The sequence below is a fragment of the Artemia sp. Qi Xiang Cuo genome, chromosome 18 (genome assembly GCF_049724085.1).
Source record: "Artemia sp. Qi Xiang Cuo chromosome 18, ASM4972408v1, whole genome shotgun sequence".
NCBI classification, from domain to species: Eukaryota; Metazoa; Arthropoda; class Branchiopoda; order Anostraca; family Artemiidae; genus Artemia; species Artemia sp. Qi Xiang Cuo.
The window spans coordinates 10675889-10698212 of NC_142811.1; the positions used below are offsets into that span (position 1 = coordinate 10675889).

At 35.6% G+C, this 22324-nt stretch overlaps 1 protein-coding gene across 1 annotated transcript in view; it reads right to left on the reverse strand.

Annotated features, from left to right (window-relative positions):
• Positions 1–19160, reverse strand: part of LOC148941200 (choline transporter-like protein 2) — a 71102-nt gene extending 51942 nt beyond the window's left edge. The window contains exons 1-2 of the mRNA XM_089103899.1: positions 18979–19160; positions 3120–3283 (exon numbers count right to left, since the gene is read on the reverse strand). Of these exons, the coding sequence (XP_088960025.1) occupies positions 3120–3283; positions 18979–19072 (258 nt within the window). The 5' untranslated portion in view covers positions 19073–19160. The remainder of the gene's footprint in view (positions 1–3119; positions 3284–18978) is intronic.
• Positions 19161–22324: the final 3164 nt, after the last annotated feature.

The window sequence follows — 22324 nt, forward strand, 5'->3', positions numbered from 1 at the left end:
TTTAGAAAAATTCCGCAGCTGTACATAAGTAAAATTTCAAGGATTGCCGTCTCTGAAGATTTACAGACAGAAGTACAAACCTCTTTCGTCCTGTCCTTAAACTTATTAATTTGAAGCAAACAAAGATTATTTCTTTGAAAACTATTTAAGGTATAGACTCACTCGTTATATTTCCCTAGATTCTAAAACTAGAACTTTACTGGAAAAACTTAGGAGTAGGAAGTCCATAAGTAGCCTGCAGAAAAAAAAATCCTAATATATAAGGCTCTCACCAGTCTTCCATACTCTTTTCATTGGGCTTTCAAAAGCATAACTTTTAACATGCAATTATAATTATCTACACAAATCAAGCTTGGTTTTAAGGAAAAAAAGAAAACAGTTTTTAGAACCCTACAAATATTGGGAAATACCCTGAGTCGGTTTACTTTAACTATTTTGTAAATTTCTTTTGCACAATATACAAGGCAATAATTTTTTTTGAATTTCAACTTCACTTTTCACTTCCGTAAGATAAGTTTATTAATTTTTTTTCGTCATGAATTTCCTTCGCAAATACAGAATAAACCTTAGAAAGAGTTTTGGTCTAGCTGAATAATGAAACTAAAGACATCGACATGAATTTTTCTTATAATAGGGTACAAAATACAAGTTTACTTTCTACCTCCCTTAAACTTTCCCCCGCGACATGTGAAACGAGCCCATATAGATAAAGAGTCTGAAGGAATATATTTGCAAATGAATTTATTATAATTATAATATATAATAATAATAATAATTACTAGCCATCTTTGATAAGATACAAACAGAATTGTTTCCATGACAATGAAAATAAATAAAAACAATATTTATTTTAATTCCGCTGTTTGTCTTTTCCAAAACCAGTGTTTTATTTTTTCTTGCTAAGGAGGCTGGAAAGAGGGATATACAAGATGGGGATTACAATTTTAGATTTTTTTATTTCAATCTAGAACGATTTTTTTGGAATTTCAAAACCCCCCTAAAAATATGTTTTCATAATGAACTTTTACTATAAAGTTAAACCTATATGGTAGAACTCATTTCTGAATTACTGTTAAATGAAGAATTTTTCTCACTGGAAAATTTGTTTTATTATATTTTTAGAGTTAGAGAGAGAGAGAGCTACTAGGGCTGTGGTTCGCTTTCTAATAAGTTTCAGCTATTGCTGTAGCTGTGACGAAACGCGTGGTTAAAATCTATATAATTCCCATGAAGCATTTGTAATTATATTTTCTTCTCTTTTCGTTAAATTTCCTAGGTAATTCTTGGTTAATACTTACCAGGCTATATTGGCTACTGATATTTTATTACTACAAACTAAAAATACTCGTGTCCAGTATCTGGCCTTTCGATGCCGAAACAACGAAACAATTAACCAAATCAGACGCATTTTCACTACTACGCAGCCAGCCCAAAGTTACAATGGTGTTCCCCAAGGAGCCTTGATAGGTCTAATTTTATTCCTTGTGATTACAAACAACCTTAGTGTTGGTTTAACGATTAGATAAAAATTTATTTACGATCTAAATTTTTAGTTAAGTTATGTTTATTAATAGAAATATAACTTAAGAAAATATATACATATGTATAATGCATGAAAAACAGAGTCTTTGAACTAAATCTTCTAGCCTGCCCATGACCTTGCAAAGGCAAGTTGTCCTAGTGGTGGGCCAGGAATAGAAAAAAAATAATACTAGTTATAAGCACAAAATAGGTATAATACAAATACTGGTAATACAAAGAACATTATTCCTTGATGAGTTGCTACTGGAGTCAGCGTAACGACGAAAAAAAAAACAATCTAAACAATCCACTATACTCCTTCATGAACCAGAAATATGGTACAAAATTTAATTAATAACAAATATCGTGGAACAGATACGGTCCAGACGACAATCCGATATGATGGCTGGCAGACAGCAACGCTGCTTGATCAATTACATTTGAAAAAGTTTACTGTTTTTGCCAAAATTTAGCTAAAGAGGCAATGCTGGCTCAAAGGAGAAGAATGAGTATTAAATCATCATCTGCAATTAAATGATTCACATGGTCTGCCTCAGTGAAACACAACCACTTTATGACCAAGTCACATGTGTTTGGTCACTAGATATCACAATATATCTAGTGTTTGAAGTTTCTGTTTCATGTGTTTTCATGTCAAAACACTATTTAGCTATTTTCAAATTAAATTTCAATCTGATAATGTATATCATTTACTATCAATTGAACTTGAACATGGTGTTAAAAGTAGAATAGTTAAGGCTCAGGGTGTTTTCTCACAGTTGAAAAAAGCTTGGGAGAACAGGAAGATAACTCTGCGTGCCAAGATGAGAATATTAGAAGCAACAGCGATGACAGTGGTCATGTATGGTCCTGAAGCATGAGCACTCTGAAAAAAGGATGAAGATTTGCTAGATATTTTCCAGAGAAATTGCCAACAGATTGTTCTGGGTACCCGGTTGACTGACTGTACTTCAAATAGTAGGCTGTAAAAAAGTGTGATCCAATCCCGCTTTCTAGGGCTATAATCAGAGGAAGCTTGAGATGGCTAGTGCATGCACATTCTGCGGATGAAGGATGACAGATTGTCAAAGATTGTTCTTTCCGGCCAACCGTCTGGGGCTAAACGGAAAGCAAGTCGTCCAAGGATGGGGTGGGAGGATGTCGTAAAGAAAGATTTAAGGGAAATGGGAACTTCCTGGGAGGGTATAAAGAGGGAGGCTTTGAATAGATTAGGATGGAGGAGGAGCGTAAGTAGATGTGTTGACCTCAGGCGGCTTGGTGCTGCGGTGAGTTGTTAGTAGCAGTAGCATCCCTTCACAGATACTTTTGAACTTAAAAAAATGGCAGCGACTTGACTGATAATTTTCAGGTTTCACTATTAGAGATTAGGACAATAGTGAACATTAAAAACTCATCTAAAGGTGGAGGGATATAATTTTAACGTAGCGAATTTCACATTTCGAAACTTTAGGATAAAGTCAGACATAACTATCCAGGGCTTTTAGTTAACCTCTCCCATCTCCAAAATCGCAAATCAAAATTATAATTTCAGGGTAGAATAAATTTCATAGTTTCGAACACACAACCCTAGTTCTTACCTGGGGGGTAGGACATCCTGTCAGAACTACAGTGGGTGAAGCACATCTCGATAAATCAAAGAAGAACAATTTAGTTTTGTTTTCATATCCACGTGTTCTTCCACAAAGGTTTCCATTCGAATCTGTGGGGTATATTAGCTGCTCTGGATGGCCAGTAGTGAAAGCTAAGATTAAAGAACAAGCAAATCAATAACAGGTTACGACAGTGCTGTCGCAGCAAATGCAACCATAACAAGGATGAAAGGAAAATCAAAATGCAGGAATATTCCTGTGTTCAATTACATACTTCCTTACTGACATTACATACAGCGACGTTACATTATAGCAAAAACAATCGTAAGACGTATGAAAAGAAAAATTAAAATGTTTGAATACTTTAATGTTAGGCCCTTTGCTCTCTTGACAAAGGTTACAGGCAGTGACGTACCATTATTCATGCAGGAGAAGTAGGGGTCACAACAAGTCACTCGATTACAGGCAAAAAGAAGTTATATTTCCTCTCACTGGCAACCAGACCTGTTCAAAACGCTAAAAGTATTATTATGTTTTTTGCGGAACACCCTAACCGCTCCAGTTTCAGATGAAGAAAAGAAAAACAAGACTTTTTTTAAGTGAAACCAGAGAACGACATTAAAGCCATAAAATGCAATTTTTACTGCACTATGTGCATACCTCTTCTGCTACTGCCACTTCTACTAAGACTAAGGGTATTAACGTGAAACATTCAGGGAATAACGAGGGGGTCTAGATCTGAACCAAAACACAATATGTACGTGCAGGTTGTCAAAAGGGCGTATCAACAATATCACAGGAACGGCTTAGAATATTAACTTAAAACTTTCTGGGTATGTTGAGCGGAATGTTGACCAAAACAAAATACACTACGTGCATATTACTACTACAAAGGCTAAAGATAGTAAGGTGAAACATTCGGGGAATATTGAACTATATCGAGATATAATATGTGTGCGCAGGTTGTCAAAAGGCGTATCAGCAATATCCCAAGAATGGCTTAGGCTGTAACCTTAGTCTGAATATGTTTCTCCGAATTAGCCAAGGTCAGGAGTTAAATCTCCCCTTGATCATAGGCAGCAAGAGGTGCTGCCTAAGTAAAGAGCGATATGGTTTCAATGTAATATTATTTTTTCTTCTTCTTCTATTCACCAGACCACTTCGTATGAAAAGAGCTGTCGTAAAGACTTTGGAAGGAACGCATCCGCTTGAAGATTGAAAGTTCTAGTACCCTTTTTACAGTTCAAAAGTGATTGAAGGGCACCTGCGACACCTGGCAATGATGATTACGACTTCTTTTAATTGCACCTCCTTATGATTACAACTACTTGCGTGAGTAAGTGTAACTGGTTATGACTGTGACTGCAACTACAATCTACAACTGCGGCTAATTGCGATTGTGACTGCAACTACTAGCGATTGTGACTAATTCTGCAACTACAAACAAATGCAGTTACCTGTAAATACGGTAGCGACTACCTGCGACTACTATTACAACTACTTGCAACTGCGACTACTTACAACCGTGACTACTTCCGACTCCGGATGCTTGCGACTGCTATTAATTGTGACAGCAAACACTTGTACCTGCAATTATTTGCGACAACGACTACTTGCGACTGCTAGTAAAACTACTTGAGACAGCGACTGCTTTTGTAAACGACCACTTTTGAATGCAACAGCGACAACTACAACTACTATCGCAAATGTTTGCTCACTCCGAGAACAACTTCTACTGCGATTGCAACTACGAGTTCTACTTGTAACAACGATACACTACTACTAAAACTACTACATCTGCTACTACTATTGAACTAAATCAAAAGATTTTGAATGTATCCAGGTTGTCAAAATGGCATATAGACGCAATGTCTTAGTAACAGAATATGATGTTCAGTTGAAACTTTCAAGGCATGTAGAGGGGAATGTTGAATTGTTGACGCTAATGCTGCAATAGCTACAACTACTACTTGTCCGGCTCCAATTATTGCTACGACTACAAGTTTCAAAGAAACGTAAGAGTAAAAAAATTGTAGCCGTTTACTACGACCACAACTACCACAGAATGAACAAATATTAGAGTTAATAGTCAATTAAAATTTAAAACGAACAGAAACTACCACAAACAGGAGTAGGGTTAACGCCTCCTTCATCCCTGAAGATTCAAAAATTTTTACTGCAAAATTTTATTATAGCAAAAATTTTACAAATAGTTTTAAGCGGAGTTCTCGTCAGAGAAGGGGAATACTGTAATATCATTTTGAAATACATCATAATAGAATAAAAACCTCAGATTTCTGCAACAAAAATATTATAAGAAGATTAATAGAATAATGTGGTAGATCGTTGGAATAATTTTAGAAAAGTAATTTGTGAAGTTGCTGAAGGTGTCGTAAGGAAGAAAGCTAGAACTGCAGCTAAGAATATTAGTGAAAAAGCTTTATGCTTAATAGAAATGAGAAAGGACTTGTACAAGAATTACCTGGGTGATAGATCATATGAAAACAAAAGGAATGTAAAAAAAAAGTGGAAAAAACATTAAAATATAAACTAAGGAGGTGGGAAGTAGAGGCCATGGATAAAATTACTGAGGATCTGGAAGATGCAGCTAGACGGCCTAATAGTAAAATATTGTACTTGGCATGTTAATAAATTAAGAGGGGGTAGTCAATCTGGACTTGTCCCAGTTAAAGATAGGATGGGGCTGCAATTAGCGATAAGGACAAAACTAAAGAGAGATGGGCCGAACATTTTGAGAATTTGCTTAACGGAGATAGAGTTCCAGGAAAAGATATAGAGGATAATGAAAATAGTTTGTGATACCTTGGATGTGAAGGGAGATTTGTTTTGTGAGGAGGAATTAGCGACAGTACTAAAAGGTTTAAAAAACGATAAGGCTCCAAATGCTGATAGGGTGGTATATGAGTTTCTGAAATATGGTGGCTCTGAGGTTAGAAATAAGATACTGAAGATTATGAATATGATTTTTGAAAAAGGGGAAGTACCGAACGATTTTAGGAAAACCTTAATTAAGCCACTTTACAAGAAAGGTGATAAAAGTGAGTGTGGTAATTATCGAAGCATTAGTCTGGTCTCTTTAGGTAGTAAATTACTTAGTAATATGATACTTTTTAGACTGAGAGATGCCGTCAGACAAAGTTTTAAGAGAAGAACAGTGCGGTTTTAGAAAGGGTAGGGGATGTGTCGACCAAATTTTCACTCTTAGGCTAATAACTGAGAAGTGTCAGAGTTTTCAAACACCTTTGGTCCTCAGTTTTATAGATTATGAGCAGAGAATTCGATTCTGTTGATAGAAGAGCTTTAGTAGAGGTTTTATCCTTGTATGGTATAACAGACAAATACATTAAAGTGATTAGTGCTATGTACGAGAATACCACTGCTGCAGTTAAGGTAGGAAATGAGGTAAGCAGCTGGTTTTGTATTAAATCAGAAGTTAAGCAGGGTTGTGTTCTATACCCCTTTGTATGGATTATTTCGATGGACTTTGTCTTAAGGAGCACAGGAAAGACAATGGGAGACCACGAAATCAAATGGGGAGGAAAAAGTCCCCTTAACTTAGATTATGCTGATGATTTAAGCATTCTAGATGAAAGTGTGAGCAAAATGAGCGAAGTTTTAGAGGTTTTACGGGTTCAGGGTACTAAAATAGATTTGAAAATTAATGTTAAGAAGACTACGACACTAAGGCTAGGAATAAGTGGAGATGATAATGGGAAGCTGGGTAACGGAACCATTGACCAAGTTGGAAGATTCACTTACCTTGGTAGTATTATCAGTAAAGATGGTGGGAGCAGTGAAGAAGTTAAAAGTAGAATAGCCAAGGCTCAGGGTGTTTTTTTTTTTCACAGTTAAAAAGTTTGGAAGAATAGGAAGATAAGTCTGCAAACCAAGATTAGAATATTAGAAGCTACAGTGATGACAGTGGTCAAATATGGCTCTGAAGCATGGACGCTCCGAAAAGCGGATGAAGATTTGTTGGATGTTTTCCAGAGAAATTACTTAAGGATTGTTCTGGGTACCCAGCTGACTGACCGTATTTCAAACAATAGGCTATACGAAAAATTTGGCTCAATACTGCTCTCTAGGGCATTAATGAAAGAAAGGTTGAGCTGGCTAGGGCACGTTGTGCGGATGAAGAATGGCAGATTGCCGAAGATTGTTCTTTTCGGCCAACCGTCTAGGGCTAAACGGAAAGCAGGTAGTCCTCGTCTGGGGTTGGAGGACGTCATAAAGAAAGATTTAAAGGAAACTGGAACTTTGTGGGCGGGTGTAAAAATGGAGGCTTTGAATAGATTGGTGTGGAGGAGGAACGTGCGTAGCTGTGTTGGCCTCAGGCAAATTGGTGCTGCGGTGAGTTGTCAGTAGTAGTATTAATATAAGAAATATTAATATAAGATTATTAATATAAGAAATATTAATAGAAGCCCTGTTCTTGAAAACCTTAGCATGTATAAGAGAATAGATTTATTTTTATTTTTGAATGTTTTTCTTATTTTACACCATGGTTTACAGGAAAGTATGCAATCGAATACGAATATTTGTAAAAATCCACATTCTTCCCACTTAACCCATACTCTAAATATCGTTTTCCTATATTCTCCCCTTTTTACAAACTTACTCCCCCCCCTAAAAAAAATAATTTATGCATATGTACCTAGTTCTACAAACATATCCCTCAGAATTGAGCTTCAATGTCTGTTTCGAAAATAATCAAACACTCCGTGGCAACGAAGCAAGGAGCAACTCGTGCTAACCGTAACTTAAACTCGAAAAAAAAGACTAAGAATATGCGTTTGTTTGAATTAGTACATAGAAAATAGTACACTGTCTGGAATATGTGGTCCCATATCACTTTCTAAGGCGCTAGCAGTTATAAAACTCTAAAAAAAAAGAATTTTAGTATATTATCATGCTTCATCCGTAAAAAATATCCTAACTATCTAAGCTTTCATTTGACTATAGCCCCAAAAACCAAGGCCATACCCAAGATTTTTTTTTTCGGAGGAGGTTTTGTTCAAAAAAAATATCGGGGTGGGGGGGGGGTTACACAAATAAACTCAAAAAAGGCATACAAAAATTTTTTATATCCATTTTTTTACGTTTTTACGAGTCGGACAAACATTTCGGAGGGGGCGGGGGCCAACCCCCCCCCCTCTGGGTACGGCCTTGCCAGAAACTAGGATCGAACCATTTGTTTTACTCCCTATATTTTTTTCACTATCTAAAATAGCAATTTCAGAGACTCGGAAAAAAAAAACACTCCTCATTCAGTACAAAAAAGTAAACCCAAGCAGCAAATTCAATTGATGCAGAAAAGAGCTAAGCTCTGAATCCGTAAACAAACAAACAATGTAGCACTGAAGTTTTACAGTGCAATGAAAATACTTCTTATTCAAATTCAACGACCCTTGTCTTTACACTGTTGTTCAAAAAGAATTGGAACAAAAAGTTAAAATTTAGCGTGAAGAGCGGCCTCCCTTATATAGGGATCGATTTCTGTTAATTTTAAGCTTTAATGTCACTCTTTACTTCTATAAATCGAAAACTAATGAATCCAACGATAGTAGTATCTAGTGATTTTGGTCCAAGTTACTGATATAGGTCCTTCTTTGACCTATATTTTTTTGTTTGACCTTGCATCTACTTGTTTAACCTTGAACTAGCACAGGTGTACTAATCCCTGTTTGTCATCAAATGTCTTGTTTAATAAGGCACCATGACTGCACCATAAACCATAATTGCACCATGACTAGTAAAAATTAAGCGCAAAATTAAAAAAGTGCACAAGTACATCAAAATCACAAATTCGCACAAGTAGATCAAAATCATTAACAAATCAGCTAGCACGATGGTTGATACTAGCCAGCCTCTCTCTTCATCGATCCGCAACCGCAAATTCGCAGATTTTTAAGTTGTTTTTTTTTCAACTGAGGCCAGAAAACTTTTTTTTTTGTTGAATAATATCAATTTGAAATAAACAGAATTAAATGTCTATCAAGCTTCTTATATTCTTAAGTTGTGTCATTAAAAAATCAGCTAGCACGCCGATTGATGTTAGCCACCCTCTCTCTTCGTCGATCCACAATCGCAAATTCGCATATTTTTAAGTTGCCTTTTTTTCAACTGAGGCCAGAAAACTATTGTTGATGTGGAATAAGATCCATTTGAAATCACCAGAATTCAAGGTCTCTCAAGCTTCTTATCTTCTTCAGTTGTGTCATTAACAAATCAGATAGCACGCCGATTGATGCTAGCCACCCTCTCTCTTCGTCGATCCACAATCGCAAATTCGCAGATTTTTAAGTCGCTTTTTTCAACTGAGACCAGAAAACCTAATGTTGGCGTGGAATAAGATCCATTTGAAATCACCCGAATTCAAGGTCTCTCAAGTTTCTTATCTTCTTCAGTTGTGTCATTAACAAATCAGCTAGCACGACGATTGATGCAAGCCACCCTTTCTCTTCGTAGATCCACAATCGCAAATTCGCAGATTTTCAAGTCCTTTTTTCAACTGAGATCAAAAACCTAATGTGACGTGGAATAAGATTCATTTGAAATCACCCGAATTCAAGGTCTCTCAAGTTTCTTATCTTCTTCAGTTGTGTCATTAACAAATCAGCTAGCACGACGATTGATGCAAGCCACCCTTTCTCTTCATTGATCCACAATCGCAAATTCGCAGATTTTTAAGTCCTTTTTTCAACTGAGACCAGAAAACTAATGTTAATGTGGAATAAGATCCATTTGAAATCACCAGAATTCAAGGTCTCTCAAGTTTCTTATCTTCTTCAGTTGTGTCATTAACAAATCAGCTAGCACGCCGATTGATGCAAGCCACCCTCTCTCTTCGTCGATCCACAATCGCAAATTCGCAGATTTTCAAGTCCTTTTTTCAACTGAGACCAAAAACCTAATGTGGCGTGGAATAAGATCCATTTGAAATCACCCGAATTCAAGGTCTCTCAAGTTTCTTATCTTCTTCAGTTGTGTCATTAACAAATCAGCTAGCACGACGATTGATGTTAGCCACCCTCTCTCTTCATCGATCCACAATCGCAAATTCGCAGATTTTTAAGTCCTTTTTTCAACTGAGGCCAGAAAACTATTGTTGATGTGGAATAAGATCCATTTGAAATCACCAGAATTCAAGGTCTCTCAAGCTTCTTATCTTCTTCAGTTGTGTCATTAACAAATCAGATAGCACGACGATTGATGCAAGCCACCCTTTCTCTTCGTCGATCCACAATCGCAAATTCGCAGATTTTCAAGTCCTTTTTTCAACTGAGATCAAAAACCTAATGTGGCGTGGAATAAGATCCATTTGAAATCACCAGAATTCAAGGTCTCTCAAGCTTCTTATCTTCTTCAGTTGTGTCATTAACAAATCAGCTAGCACGCCGATTGATGTTAGCCACCCTCTCTCTTCGTCGATCCACAATCGCAAATTCGCAGATTTTTAAGTCCTTTTTTCAACTGAGACCAGAAAACTAATGTTGATGTGGAATAAGATCCATTTGAAATCACCAGAATTCAAGGTCTCTCAAGCTTCTTATCTTCTTCAGTTGTGTCATTAACAAATCAGCTAGCACGACGATTGATGCAAGCCACCCTTTCTCTTCGTCGATCCACAATCGCAAATTCGCAGATTTTCAAGTCCTTTTTTCAACTGAGACCAAAAACCTAATGTGGCGTGGAATAAGATTCATTTGAAATCACCCGAATTCAAGGTCTCTCAAGTTTCTTATCTTCTTCAGTTGTGTCATTAACAAATCAGCTAGCACGCCGGTTGATACTAGCCATCCTCTCTATTCATCGATCCGCAACCGCAAATTCGCAGATTTTTAAGTCGTTTTTTCAACTGAGGCCAGAAAACTATTGTTGATGTGGAATAAGATCCATTTGAAATCACCAGAATTCAAGGTCTCTCAAGTTTCTTATCTTCTTCAGTTGTGTCATTAACAAATCAGCTAGCACGACGATTGATGCAAGCCACCCTTTCTCTTCGTCGATCCACAATCGCAAATTCGCAGATTTTCAAGTCCTTTTTTCAACTGAGATCAAAAACCTAATGTGACGTGGAATAAGATCCATTTGAAATCACCAGAATTCAAGGTCTCTCAAGCTTCTTATCTTCTTCAGTTGTGTCATTAACAAATCAGATAGCACGCCGGTTGATGTTAGCCACCCTCTCTCTTCATCGATCCGCAACCGCAAATTCGCAGATTTTTAAGTCCTTTTTTAAACTGAGGCCAGAAAACTATTGTTGTTGTGGAATAAGATACATTTGAAATCACCAGAATTAAAGGTCTCTCAAGCTTCTTATATTCTTCAGTTGTGTCATTAACAAATCAGATAGCACGCCGATTGATGCAAGCCACCCTCTCTCTTCGTCGATCCACAATCGCAAATTCGCAGATTTTCAAGTCCTTTTTTCAACTGAGACCAAAAACCTAATGTGGCGTGGAATAAGATCCATTTGAAATCACCAGAATTCAAGGTCTCTCAAGCTTCTTATCTTCTTCAGTTGTGTCATTAACAAATCAGATAGCACGCCGATTGATGCTAGCCACCCTCTCTCTTCATTGATCCACAATCGCAAATTCGCAGATTTTTAAGTCGTTTTTTCAACTGAGGCCAGAAAACTATTGTTAATGTGGAATAAGATCCATTTGAAATCACCAGAATTCAAGGTCTCTCAAGCTTCTTATCTTCTTCAGTTGTGTCATTAACAAATCAGCTAGCACAACGATTGATGTTAGCCACCCTTTCTCTTCATTGATCCACAATCGCAAATTCGCAGATTTTTAAGTCCTTTTTTCAACTGAGACCAGAAAACTAATGTTAATGTGGAATAAGATCCATTTGAAATCACCAGAATTCAAGGTCTCTCAAGCTTCTTATCTTCTTCAGTTGTGTCATTAACAAATCAGCTAGCACAACGATTGATGCAAGCCACCCTTTCTCTTCGTCGATCCACAATCGCAAATTCGCAGATTTTCAAGTCCTTTTTTCAACTGAGATCAAAAACCTAATGTGGCGTGGAATAAGATTCATTTGAAATCACCAGAATTCAAGGTCTCTCAAGTTTCTTATCTTCTTCAGTTGTGTCATTAACAAATCAGCTAGCACGACGATTGATGCTAGCCACCCTCTCTCTTAATTGATCCACAATCGCAAATTCGCAGATTTTTAATTCCTTTTTTCAAATGAGACCAGAAAACTAATGTTAATGTGGAATAAGATCCATTTGAAATCACCAGAATTCAAGGTCTCTCAAGCTTCTTATCTTCTTCAGTTGTGTCATTAACAAATCAGCTAGCACGACGATTGATGCAAGCCACCCTTTCTCTTCGTCGATCCACAATCGCAAATTCGCAGATTTTCAAGTCCTTTTTTCAACTGAGATCAAAAACCTAATGTGGCGTGGAATAAGATTCATTTGAAATCACCAGAATTCAAGGTCTCTCAAGCTTCTTATCTTCTTCAGTTGTGTCATTAACAAATCAGATAGCACGCCGATTGATGTTAGCCACCCTCTCTCTTCTTTGATCCACAATCGCAAATTCGCAGATTTTTAAGTCGTTTTTTCAACTGAGGCCAGAAAACTATTGTTGATGTGGAATAAGATCCATTTGAAATCACCAGAATTCAAGGTCTCTCAAGCTTCTTATCTTCTTCAGTTGTGTCATTAACAAATCAGCTAGCACAACGATTGATGTTAACCACCCTCTCTCTTCTTCGATCCACAAATTCTTACTTTATAAGAATTTAAAGCATAGCTGATGTAATCATTATCGAAATCTATCGAAGCAATTCGATGTTTGTACAAGCATATCAAAGCAAATCTGTAATTATGGAAGCATGTCGAAAATATAGTTATTGCAGAAATAATGTCAATGTCAATGTCAACTCGTGAATGACGTAATGTCAATCAACCTGTTGGTCTTCAGTACCGGCTCAGTGAGGTTTTTATCAGTCTTTCAAAATGATTTTTTCTTGCTTTGATTACTGATTTGGATATTTTGATATAATTGAGGTCATTAGGGAGATGGGATGGCAGAAAGGAATGGTTTTAGGGGGGAGGTTATGGAAATCTCCCCCCTGAGGGGAGATCTGGTTTGTTGTTTGGCCATTTTGTAAAAAAAAAGTATAAATGTAAATGTTTTTACATTTAAAAACATTTTGCGGTAGTAGGAGAAGTAGTTACAGTGTTAGTGATGTACTAGTAGTCGTAGTAGCAGTAGTAGCAGCAGTATTAATAGAGGTAGTAGCACGTACTGTAAAAACATCATCTATATATAATATATATATAGACATTTATATATATATATATATATATATATATATATATATATATATATATATATATATATATATATATATATATATATATATATATATATATATATATATATATGTATATATATTATATATATATGTATATATATATATATATTTAAAGAATTTAAATATATATATATATATATATATATATATATAGATATGATATATTATATATATATATATATATATATATATATATATATATATATATATATATATATATATATATATATATATATATATATTATATATATATATATATATATATATATATATATATATATATATATATATATATATATATATATATATATATATATATATATATATATATATATATATATATATATATATATATATATATATATTGACTGAATTTTTAGTTCATTTACTTAATCTTTCTTGAAGCTTAATATACCCCAATGACCCCCATTATACATAATATTCCCAGGATAATCAGTTTGAAGCCTTATAGAACTTATCGCAAAATCTGTTTCTAATAACATAATCTAGTTATTGTGTAATCTAATCTAGTTAACTATGCAATAAATCAATCTATTCAATTCCCAAACGTCCTCATTTCAGGAGCAGATTGGGGGATCGTTTTTCCATAGCCCCCTTGCGGTTTGTAATTGATACTTTAGAGTTGGGGCTTCTTTGTTCCTCAAACAAAAAGGCACCAGGTCGTCTCTTCCGATTTAACGTGTCCCAGGGAAATCGAACTTGGCAATAGTATCATCCCTACTAGCTTTGGACATGTAGCTGCATATGTCGCTACTAAATAGGGGAGCCAAGGCACTTTTGTAGGAATTTATTTAAGGGTGGAGGATAGTAAAATTTTGGAAAAAAACAAACACACAAAAAAAACAAATGAATTATGTAAAAAATAAAAGTATTTGTGGGGAGAATTATTAAGATATTACAATGGGATGATGGAAGCACCAGAGAGGACGCCTCTAAGGGACGCTATGTTTATATCTTGGAATTACAGATAGATGATCTAGAGTTTACTCAATCCAGCCTTGAAAAATTATAAATAAGACTTGCTTTACTGAAGTGCGTGAACATAAATTAGCTTGGTTTTGATTGGAGGGCAACTAATATAGTGTCTGAAAAATAATTTTAATTATTCAATTCACAAAATACAAATGCTTTAAAATTTAGAATTTATTTGTATTTTCCTTTTGGTGAAAGCAACTTTAATGCTTGCAAACAAACAAATTATTGCTCGACAAAAATAATCCCCCAAAAATATTTGGGGGATTATAAGAAAGGGTTTGGGAGACACGTCATTCCTTACTAGAAATTTGCAGGGGATTATTTTTCACACATTATTGTCGCGTCATAGACACCATAAAATGAATAATATATTTGTCTTTGTAGCTGCCACGGCAATGTGGAGAAAGGACTCTCCTTCTGCTCTGACGGATTTGAGTTCAACGCACTCTGTGGTAGCAATTGTTAGTTAAACGGTTCTTAAAGTCAGTACTTCCGTGGATTACTAAATAATTGTGGATAAGAAACACAAAGTGCTACCATTGATTTTCCTTTTGGTGAAAGCGACTATAATGCTTGAATACAAACAAATAATTGCTCGACGAAGACAAACATATTATTCATTTTACGGTGTCTATGACACGAAAATAATGTGTGAAAAATAATCCCCTGCAATTTTCAAGTAAGGAATGACGTGTCTCCCAAATACTTTTTTACCCTTATCATCATCATCAACATTGCAATAGTTGCTGCAATCTAGTAAAGAACAAAGTTTAAATTGTAACTGACAATTTAAAAGCACGTTAAAAAGAAAAAAAACATCAAGTAATAAAGAACCATCATCTGAAATGATGTTGATGCCAAAGACAACCGTCCCTTCTTAGGCCGGTTGGGCCCTTTTTTTCTTCTTTTTTTTTTAATTTGGCACAGGATACTACCAAAAACTGTATAACTGTCTTTTTCCCTGAATTACCCTGTTTTCATAATTTTTAAGATACATATGGCTTTTACAGTTTTAACAATCAGGTTTCATTTATACTGTCTCTAGTACTTAAATTTTAAATTGGAAAGGAAATTGAAGAATTGTAGCATTTCTCAAATGAGATTTAGATTCTACATCATAGACGGTATCAGATAGGATGTAAAAATATAGCAGATAGAAAAGGTCAATACAGAGGAAGGACATGTAAAAACTGGCATGAAAATATAGAAAAACTGGTTTAATATTTCTAAGTAAAGAACGATGTTGGCACAATGTATTATTTTTTTTAATTTTTCGTGGTCTTAGACCAGGGCACTTCGTATCGAAGGAGTTGTCGTAGAAACTTCGAAAAAGGCTCATTAGATTGGAAATTGGAGTAGCTAGTGCCCTTTTTAATAGTCACACATCCAATCAAAATTTTGAGATAGCCATTTTGTTCAACGTAGTTGAAAGTTCTGGAAATTAGGTCTTTGAGGATGACACCTCCCCCCCCCCATATCCCTCACGGCAAGGGTTGTAAGTTATGCCCTGGCGGCATATAAGGTTTTTATAGAAAGCATTGTCATAGAAACTTTAAAAAGGGCTGAATTTATTGGAAATTGAAAGGGCTAGAGCCTTTTTTAATAGTCGAAAGTGATTGGAAGGCAACTAACACCCCTTCCAAGCCCACCCTTTACCCAAACGCATCCAATCCAAATTGTGAGATAGCTATTTTGTTCAGGGTAGTTTATTTCCAGATAGAAATTATGTTTTTGAGGAGGACACTCCCCCACAGCCCAGAGGGCAAGGGTTGTAAGTTATGCCCTGGGGGCATATAAGGTTTTTATAGAACGCTTTGTCGTAGAAATATCAAAAAGGGCTCATTCGATTGGAAATTCAAAGGGCTACTGCCCTTTTTAAGGTCAAAAGTGATTGGAGGGCAACAAATATAGTGTCTGAGAAATTATTTTAATCATTCAATTCAAAAAAGATAAATGCTTGAAAATTTCCAAATTAGCTTGATTTTCCTTTTGGTGAAAGCGACTTTAATGATTGAAAAGAAGTAAACGATACAATAGTATCGATATAATGACGTTTTTTGAAAAAACAAAGACTTTTTTAATAAACTTCATAAAGGGCCGGAGTAAGGTGGAGTGTAGGGTGCGGAAAGCAACATCCAACGTTAGCATATTACCCAGGAAGGCGGACTTGTAAAAAATAACCTCTTACACATTCGATGTGGCAATTATCAATCCAATATATCAAACCATCGAGAGTAGGGCTAAATATTTAGTTTATAATCACTCCATGAAGTGCTATAAGAATTTTTCTCCAAATATTCTGAAAACTCTAAATTTAATTTATTATTTAGTAATCCACGGAAGTACTGATTTCAAGAACCGTTTAACTAACAATTGCTACCACAGAGTGCGTTGAACTCAAATCCGTCAGAGCTGAAGGAGAGTCCTTTCTGCACAGTGCCGTGGCAGCTACAAAGACAAATATATTATTCATGTTATGGTGTCTATGACGCGACAATAATGTGTAAAAAATAATCCCCTGCAAATTTCTAGTAAGGAATGACGTGTCTCCCAAATACTTTTTTACCCTTATTATCGTCATCAACATTGCAATAGTTGCTGCAATCTAGTAGAGAACTAGTAAAGAACTAAACCCCCCCCCCCCCAGCGCCCATCGTTCTCCCAAACACATCCAATCAAAATTTTGAGATAGCCATTTTGTTCAGCGTAGTTGTTTTCAAGATGAAAATATATTTTTGAGGAGGTTACTCCCCCACAGCCCTCAGTGCGAGGGTTTAAGTTATTGGGGGCTTATAAGAACGATATTGGCACAATGTATTTTTTTTTTCTTCTTTAGACCAGGGCACTTCGTATCGAAGAAGTTGTGGTAGAAACATCGAAAAGGGGTTCTTTCAATTGGAAATTGGAGTGGTTTGTGCCCTTTTTTAATATTCGAAAGTGATTTGAAGGCAACTAACACCCCATCCAATCCCACCATTTCCCCAAACACATCCAATCAAAATTTTCAGATAGCCATTTTGTTCAGCGTTGTTGATTTCCAGATAGACAATATAATTTTGGGGAGGTCAGTCCCCCACAACCCTTAGGGCGAGTGTTTTTAGTTATGCCTTGGGGGCATATAAGAACGATGTTGGTAGAATGTATTATTTATTTTATTTTTTGTTCCTTTAGACCAGGGCACTTCGTATCGAAGACGTTGTCGTGGAAACTTCCAAAAGGGCTCATTCAATTGGAAATCGGAGTGGCTTGTGCCCATTTTAATAGTCGAACGTGATTCGAAGGCAACTAACATCCCTTCCACAACAACAAAAAAGGGTATAAATTTATGGAATAATTTGGATAATGATATGAAGAAACTAGAAAATTTTAGTGGTTTTAAAGCAAAATTGAAAGAAAAATTATTAAGTAAGTATGATTTTTAGTTTTGTTTGTTTTGGAGGTGACTTGATTTGATTTAATTTAATTTAAGTTGTAATTGCTTGTTGGTTTGTGAGTGCGACCCCACAACATGAATATGGTATGTAGTTGCTGTCCCTGTACTATTATTATTATTCTTTATTTATTTTTCCTTTCTTTTCTTTTCTCTCTTTTTATCTTTCTTTCTTATTATAGTTTATTTGAATGATGTTACATGTATGTATTATTTTTTTTTTTTTTTTTGCTTGTTTAAACCAACGTCAACCATTTGGTTTTGGGTGAATCATATTGATTTTTTTAGTTAAGTTTTTTTGTTAATTAAATATATCACTATCAAAAACAACAAAAACACCAAAAATAACATAAAATATCACTTTCGAAGATTAAAAAGGGCACTAGTCCTTTGAAATTTCAAGTCGAATGAGCCTTTTTTCAAGTTTCTACAACAAAGATTTCAATAAAAACCTTATATGCCCCCAAGGCAAAACTTATAACTGTTGCCCTGAGGGTTGTGTGGGAGTGTTCTCCTCAAAAAAATATTTTGTATTTGGAAATCAACTACGCTGCACAAAATTACTATCTCAAAATTTTTATTGGATGTGTTTGAGGGAATGATGAGCATGGGGGGTTAGTCCCCCTCCAATCATTTTCGACTATTAAAAAGGGCACTAGCCCTTTGAATTTTCAATCGAATGAGCCTTTTTTGAAGTTTCTACGACAACACCTTCTATATGAATCTTATATACCACCCGGGCATAACTAAAAACCCTTGCCCTGAGGGTTGTGGGGGAGTGTCCTCCTTAAAAACATATTTACAAGATAAAACTTCACTAAACTCAACGAAAATTTGTTTACACGTATTTTGTTCCTTCTGTCCAAGTCAGAGACAAATTTCGGGGGACAGGGGGTCAAACCGGGTAACTCCCCCCTGGATACGTCCCTGCTGCCTCCTCATTGGGATCAGGATTGCAAACCTGTTTATAACAGTAAAGATTTATTGTAATCAATAAATTATTCAAATTCTCAAAGGCAGAAAAAACATGAATAGTTGTAAATAATTACTCACCAAAATATCCGACGATTGCCCAGCCTGCAAGGAAGAACAAGAATAGAAGCAAACATATTATATCCGTACAGGATCGACTTTTTACGGGGCCCATGGGCCTCGGGCCCGAGGGCGAAACTTTTCAAGACATCACTTCCCAGTCAACTGACGTAACTTAATGAACAAATATTCCTTTTGAGAGAGCTATAAAGATAAAGATTTATGGCATGTGGGAAAATATTCCTATAAAAAGCGCTGTCAACAACTGGATTTGCGTAATTCTTCGTTTTAATGAGTCACCTCCAGGCAAACATACATGAGCTAATTAAAGAAGAAAAGAACTTCAAAAAAAAGAAATGCCATAGCAAATAGTAGGGTGTTCAAAATGTTTTGAACACCCTACGATTCCCTACTATAAATGTTTTACTACATTTATACCCCTACTACACCCTACTATAAATGAACACCCTACATATTTTCTATCTGGAAATCAACTACGCTGAACAAAATGGCAATCTGAAAATTTTTATTGGATGTGTTTTGGGGGGATGATAAGCGTGAGGTGGGGGGGGCTAGTTGCCCTCCCGTGACTTTCGACTATTAAAAAGGGCTATTTGATAAGGGTTCCCCTTCCTCAACCCTCGCTCTTTACGCTAAATTTGTAAAGTTCTTTTAAAGAGCTTCCCTTTCAAATACAATAGCCCTTGGGTTTGAGCAGTCTTTCTTAAAGAATTATGATAAAAAATTAAAATTTTAGCGTAAAGAGCGAGGGTTTGGAAACGGGTGGCCGCCCGAATATACGGAGTAATTACCATTTTTTTAGTTTTAATGTTGCTAACTTCCAGTTGAATTTTTTTTTATTTAATTACTGTAAATAAGGAGTAGCTCCTTATTTACAGTTCATAGCCACAAATTGTTTGGTTCCATCTTCTGCTTACATGTGCATGTACCAGCTTATTCAAGCGTGGCATTAGACAAAATGACTAAACCTCTAGGTAAAATTGGTGCATCTATAAAAAGCCACTCTTTCATTCTGTCGGTAACCTTTCATTCTATCGGTAACAACTTAAAGATGTAAAGAATAGCAGAGAAAAATAGAAAAACTATGTACTGTACATTAGTTTACCGACAAATCAAATCCCACTAGAATTCTGTTTTGAATTTGAGAATCATGTTTAAGTTTCAAAAGGACTTTTCCAAACCACCATTAACTTGAGAATTATGTTTTAAAAACGTGAGAGGGATGAGCAAGGTGACAGAAGTGTTTAATTAAATTTGAGTCATGTTTGAGTTTCTAAGAATGCTAGTTCATCCACCATTTTTAAAGTTATCATAAATTAATGTGAGAAATAATGTGTTACAAAAATAAGAATTATCACAAAAGATTTGAAAGTAAAGAATTTTTTTTTAAATCCCATCTCCTCTCCTCTCGGTGACATAATAACCTTTTTCACTTAATTTCAAACTTTAATGTCACCTAAACTAATTTAAAAACAACGTTTAGTTATTGAAATTTGGATTTGGAGCCAAACATAACTGACAAAGACATGGTGTGCTACAAAAAAATTCAAAACCGCAAAAAAAGTACCACTCCCGGTTAAGCAGGATGCCCTTCTGCCATAACGCACCCCTTTCACCGTGGAAATACATTAATAATAGAAAAATTATTTTCGTAAAACCTTGTTCTCAATCAACTATACATCCTCCTCCCAACCTTCCCTCAACCCGAAAACAAACCTAGGAGGAGTAGAAAGCTGTGCCCTTACAATATCTTTAGGCACGCCATTCTAATCCTTCTTTTATAACACACAAATAAACTATTAAAACCTTTTTAATACCCATTTGGCTCCTCAAAAATCAAACAAAAAATAAATTAATATAATTTATCTTAATACTAACATCAATTCCTTAATTTTTTTTTTAATAATTTAAAACATTTTTTACAACAAGACACTTTGCTGTTCAAACTTCTTTGCTGTTTTGAACAAATGGTCATAAGATCAACAGAAAGAGGGTTCATTTGATTACAATATTGAAAGCTCTAGTAACATTTTTAAAGAATATAATCAATCAAAGGGCAACTTGACCCCTCTCCTGCCCAAATACTTCATTTCCTCATGAAGTGTTATAGAATCGTTCTGTAAAGAAATATATCCACAATTTTTAAAAATTGGAGAGGCGATAACTTCAGTGTTGTGGTACACATAAGATAAAACTGGTTTAAATCTTCAACAAGAGAGGAACATGTAAGTAACTATTAGCTGTCATTGCTAGGTCATTTTTGCTATGAGGATATGGTCCTTTTGTTAGTTGGTGTACCAACTATGTGCTTCTAATGCATTTGAGGGTAACAAAAATTAGTTTCATGTCCGCTATACAAAGGGACATGCATGTAAGAACAAACTGTTAGAGCTTGGCCACTGTCTCGCTTAAGGGGCTAGATTTATCATTTTAAAAATCCAAAGAGTAGTCAACTTTAGTGTTTTAGAAATAAATTCTGCTAACAATTCTAATACAAGGGAGGGACTTGCAAGTAGCAATTGGCCTATTACCCCTTAGTCTTTTTTATGATGAGGCATAGGCATCTTTTGAAAAATGAATAACCCATTATTGGTTTTAGATATGGATTTTAGGCTGACACAAGTAATTTGTCTACTTTTTCTTGTTTATGTTGTATTTGCGTCTATAAAGCAGCTGTTAGACCTGTTCTCTTCTATGCAGTTGAGACTTGGCCCCTGAAGGCACTTCATCTTGATGGTATGGAAGTCTTTGACCACTGCTGTTTATGAAAAATTCAGAGGATTCGACACTCTGACAAAATCTCAAATGATGATGTTCGTCACCACTGCTGTAACAAACAGCCTAAAGCTACAACTGACAAACAGAGAAGACTGTGCTGGATTGGCCATTTCCTGAGAAGACCCAATGACTGCAGCACAAGTGCTTCTATCTGCCCCCGTGTCAGAGTGGCTTAGAATAGACGTTCTGTTTTTAATTTGAATAATTTGTGGGTAGCTGTCAAAAACTACTTTGATGCCATTGGTGGATTTTGCAAGTATGTGGGAGAGCTGATGGCTCCAGTTTGCTGAAGAGCTGGCACAAGATCGCAACAAATGGGACTCGACCATACAGAGTCATCTGGATGTCAGGTGAGGCATTCACGTCTGGTCTTGTTAGTATTTGAGGGCAAAAAAATTAGTCTCTATGTGGTTGCACAGAAATTATAAACAAAAGGCATAACCATGCTGTACTTTTATGATTGCTATTGCCCAGAATAGCTGCAGTAATATGATTCTAAAAAGTCAGAGATATATAGATAGTACTTGTTAGGCTATACAAGATGATATTTCAAGATTTTATGAAAAAT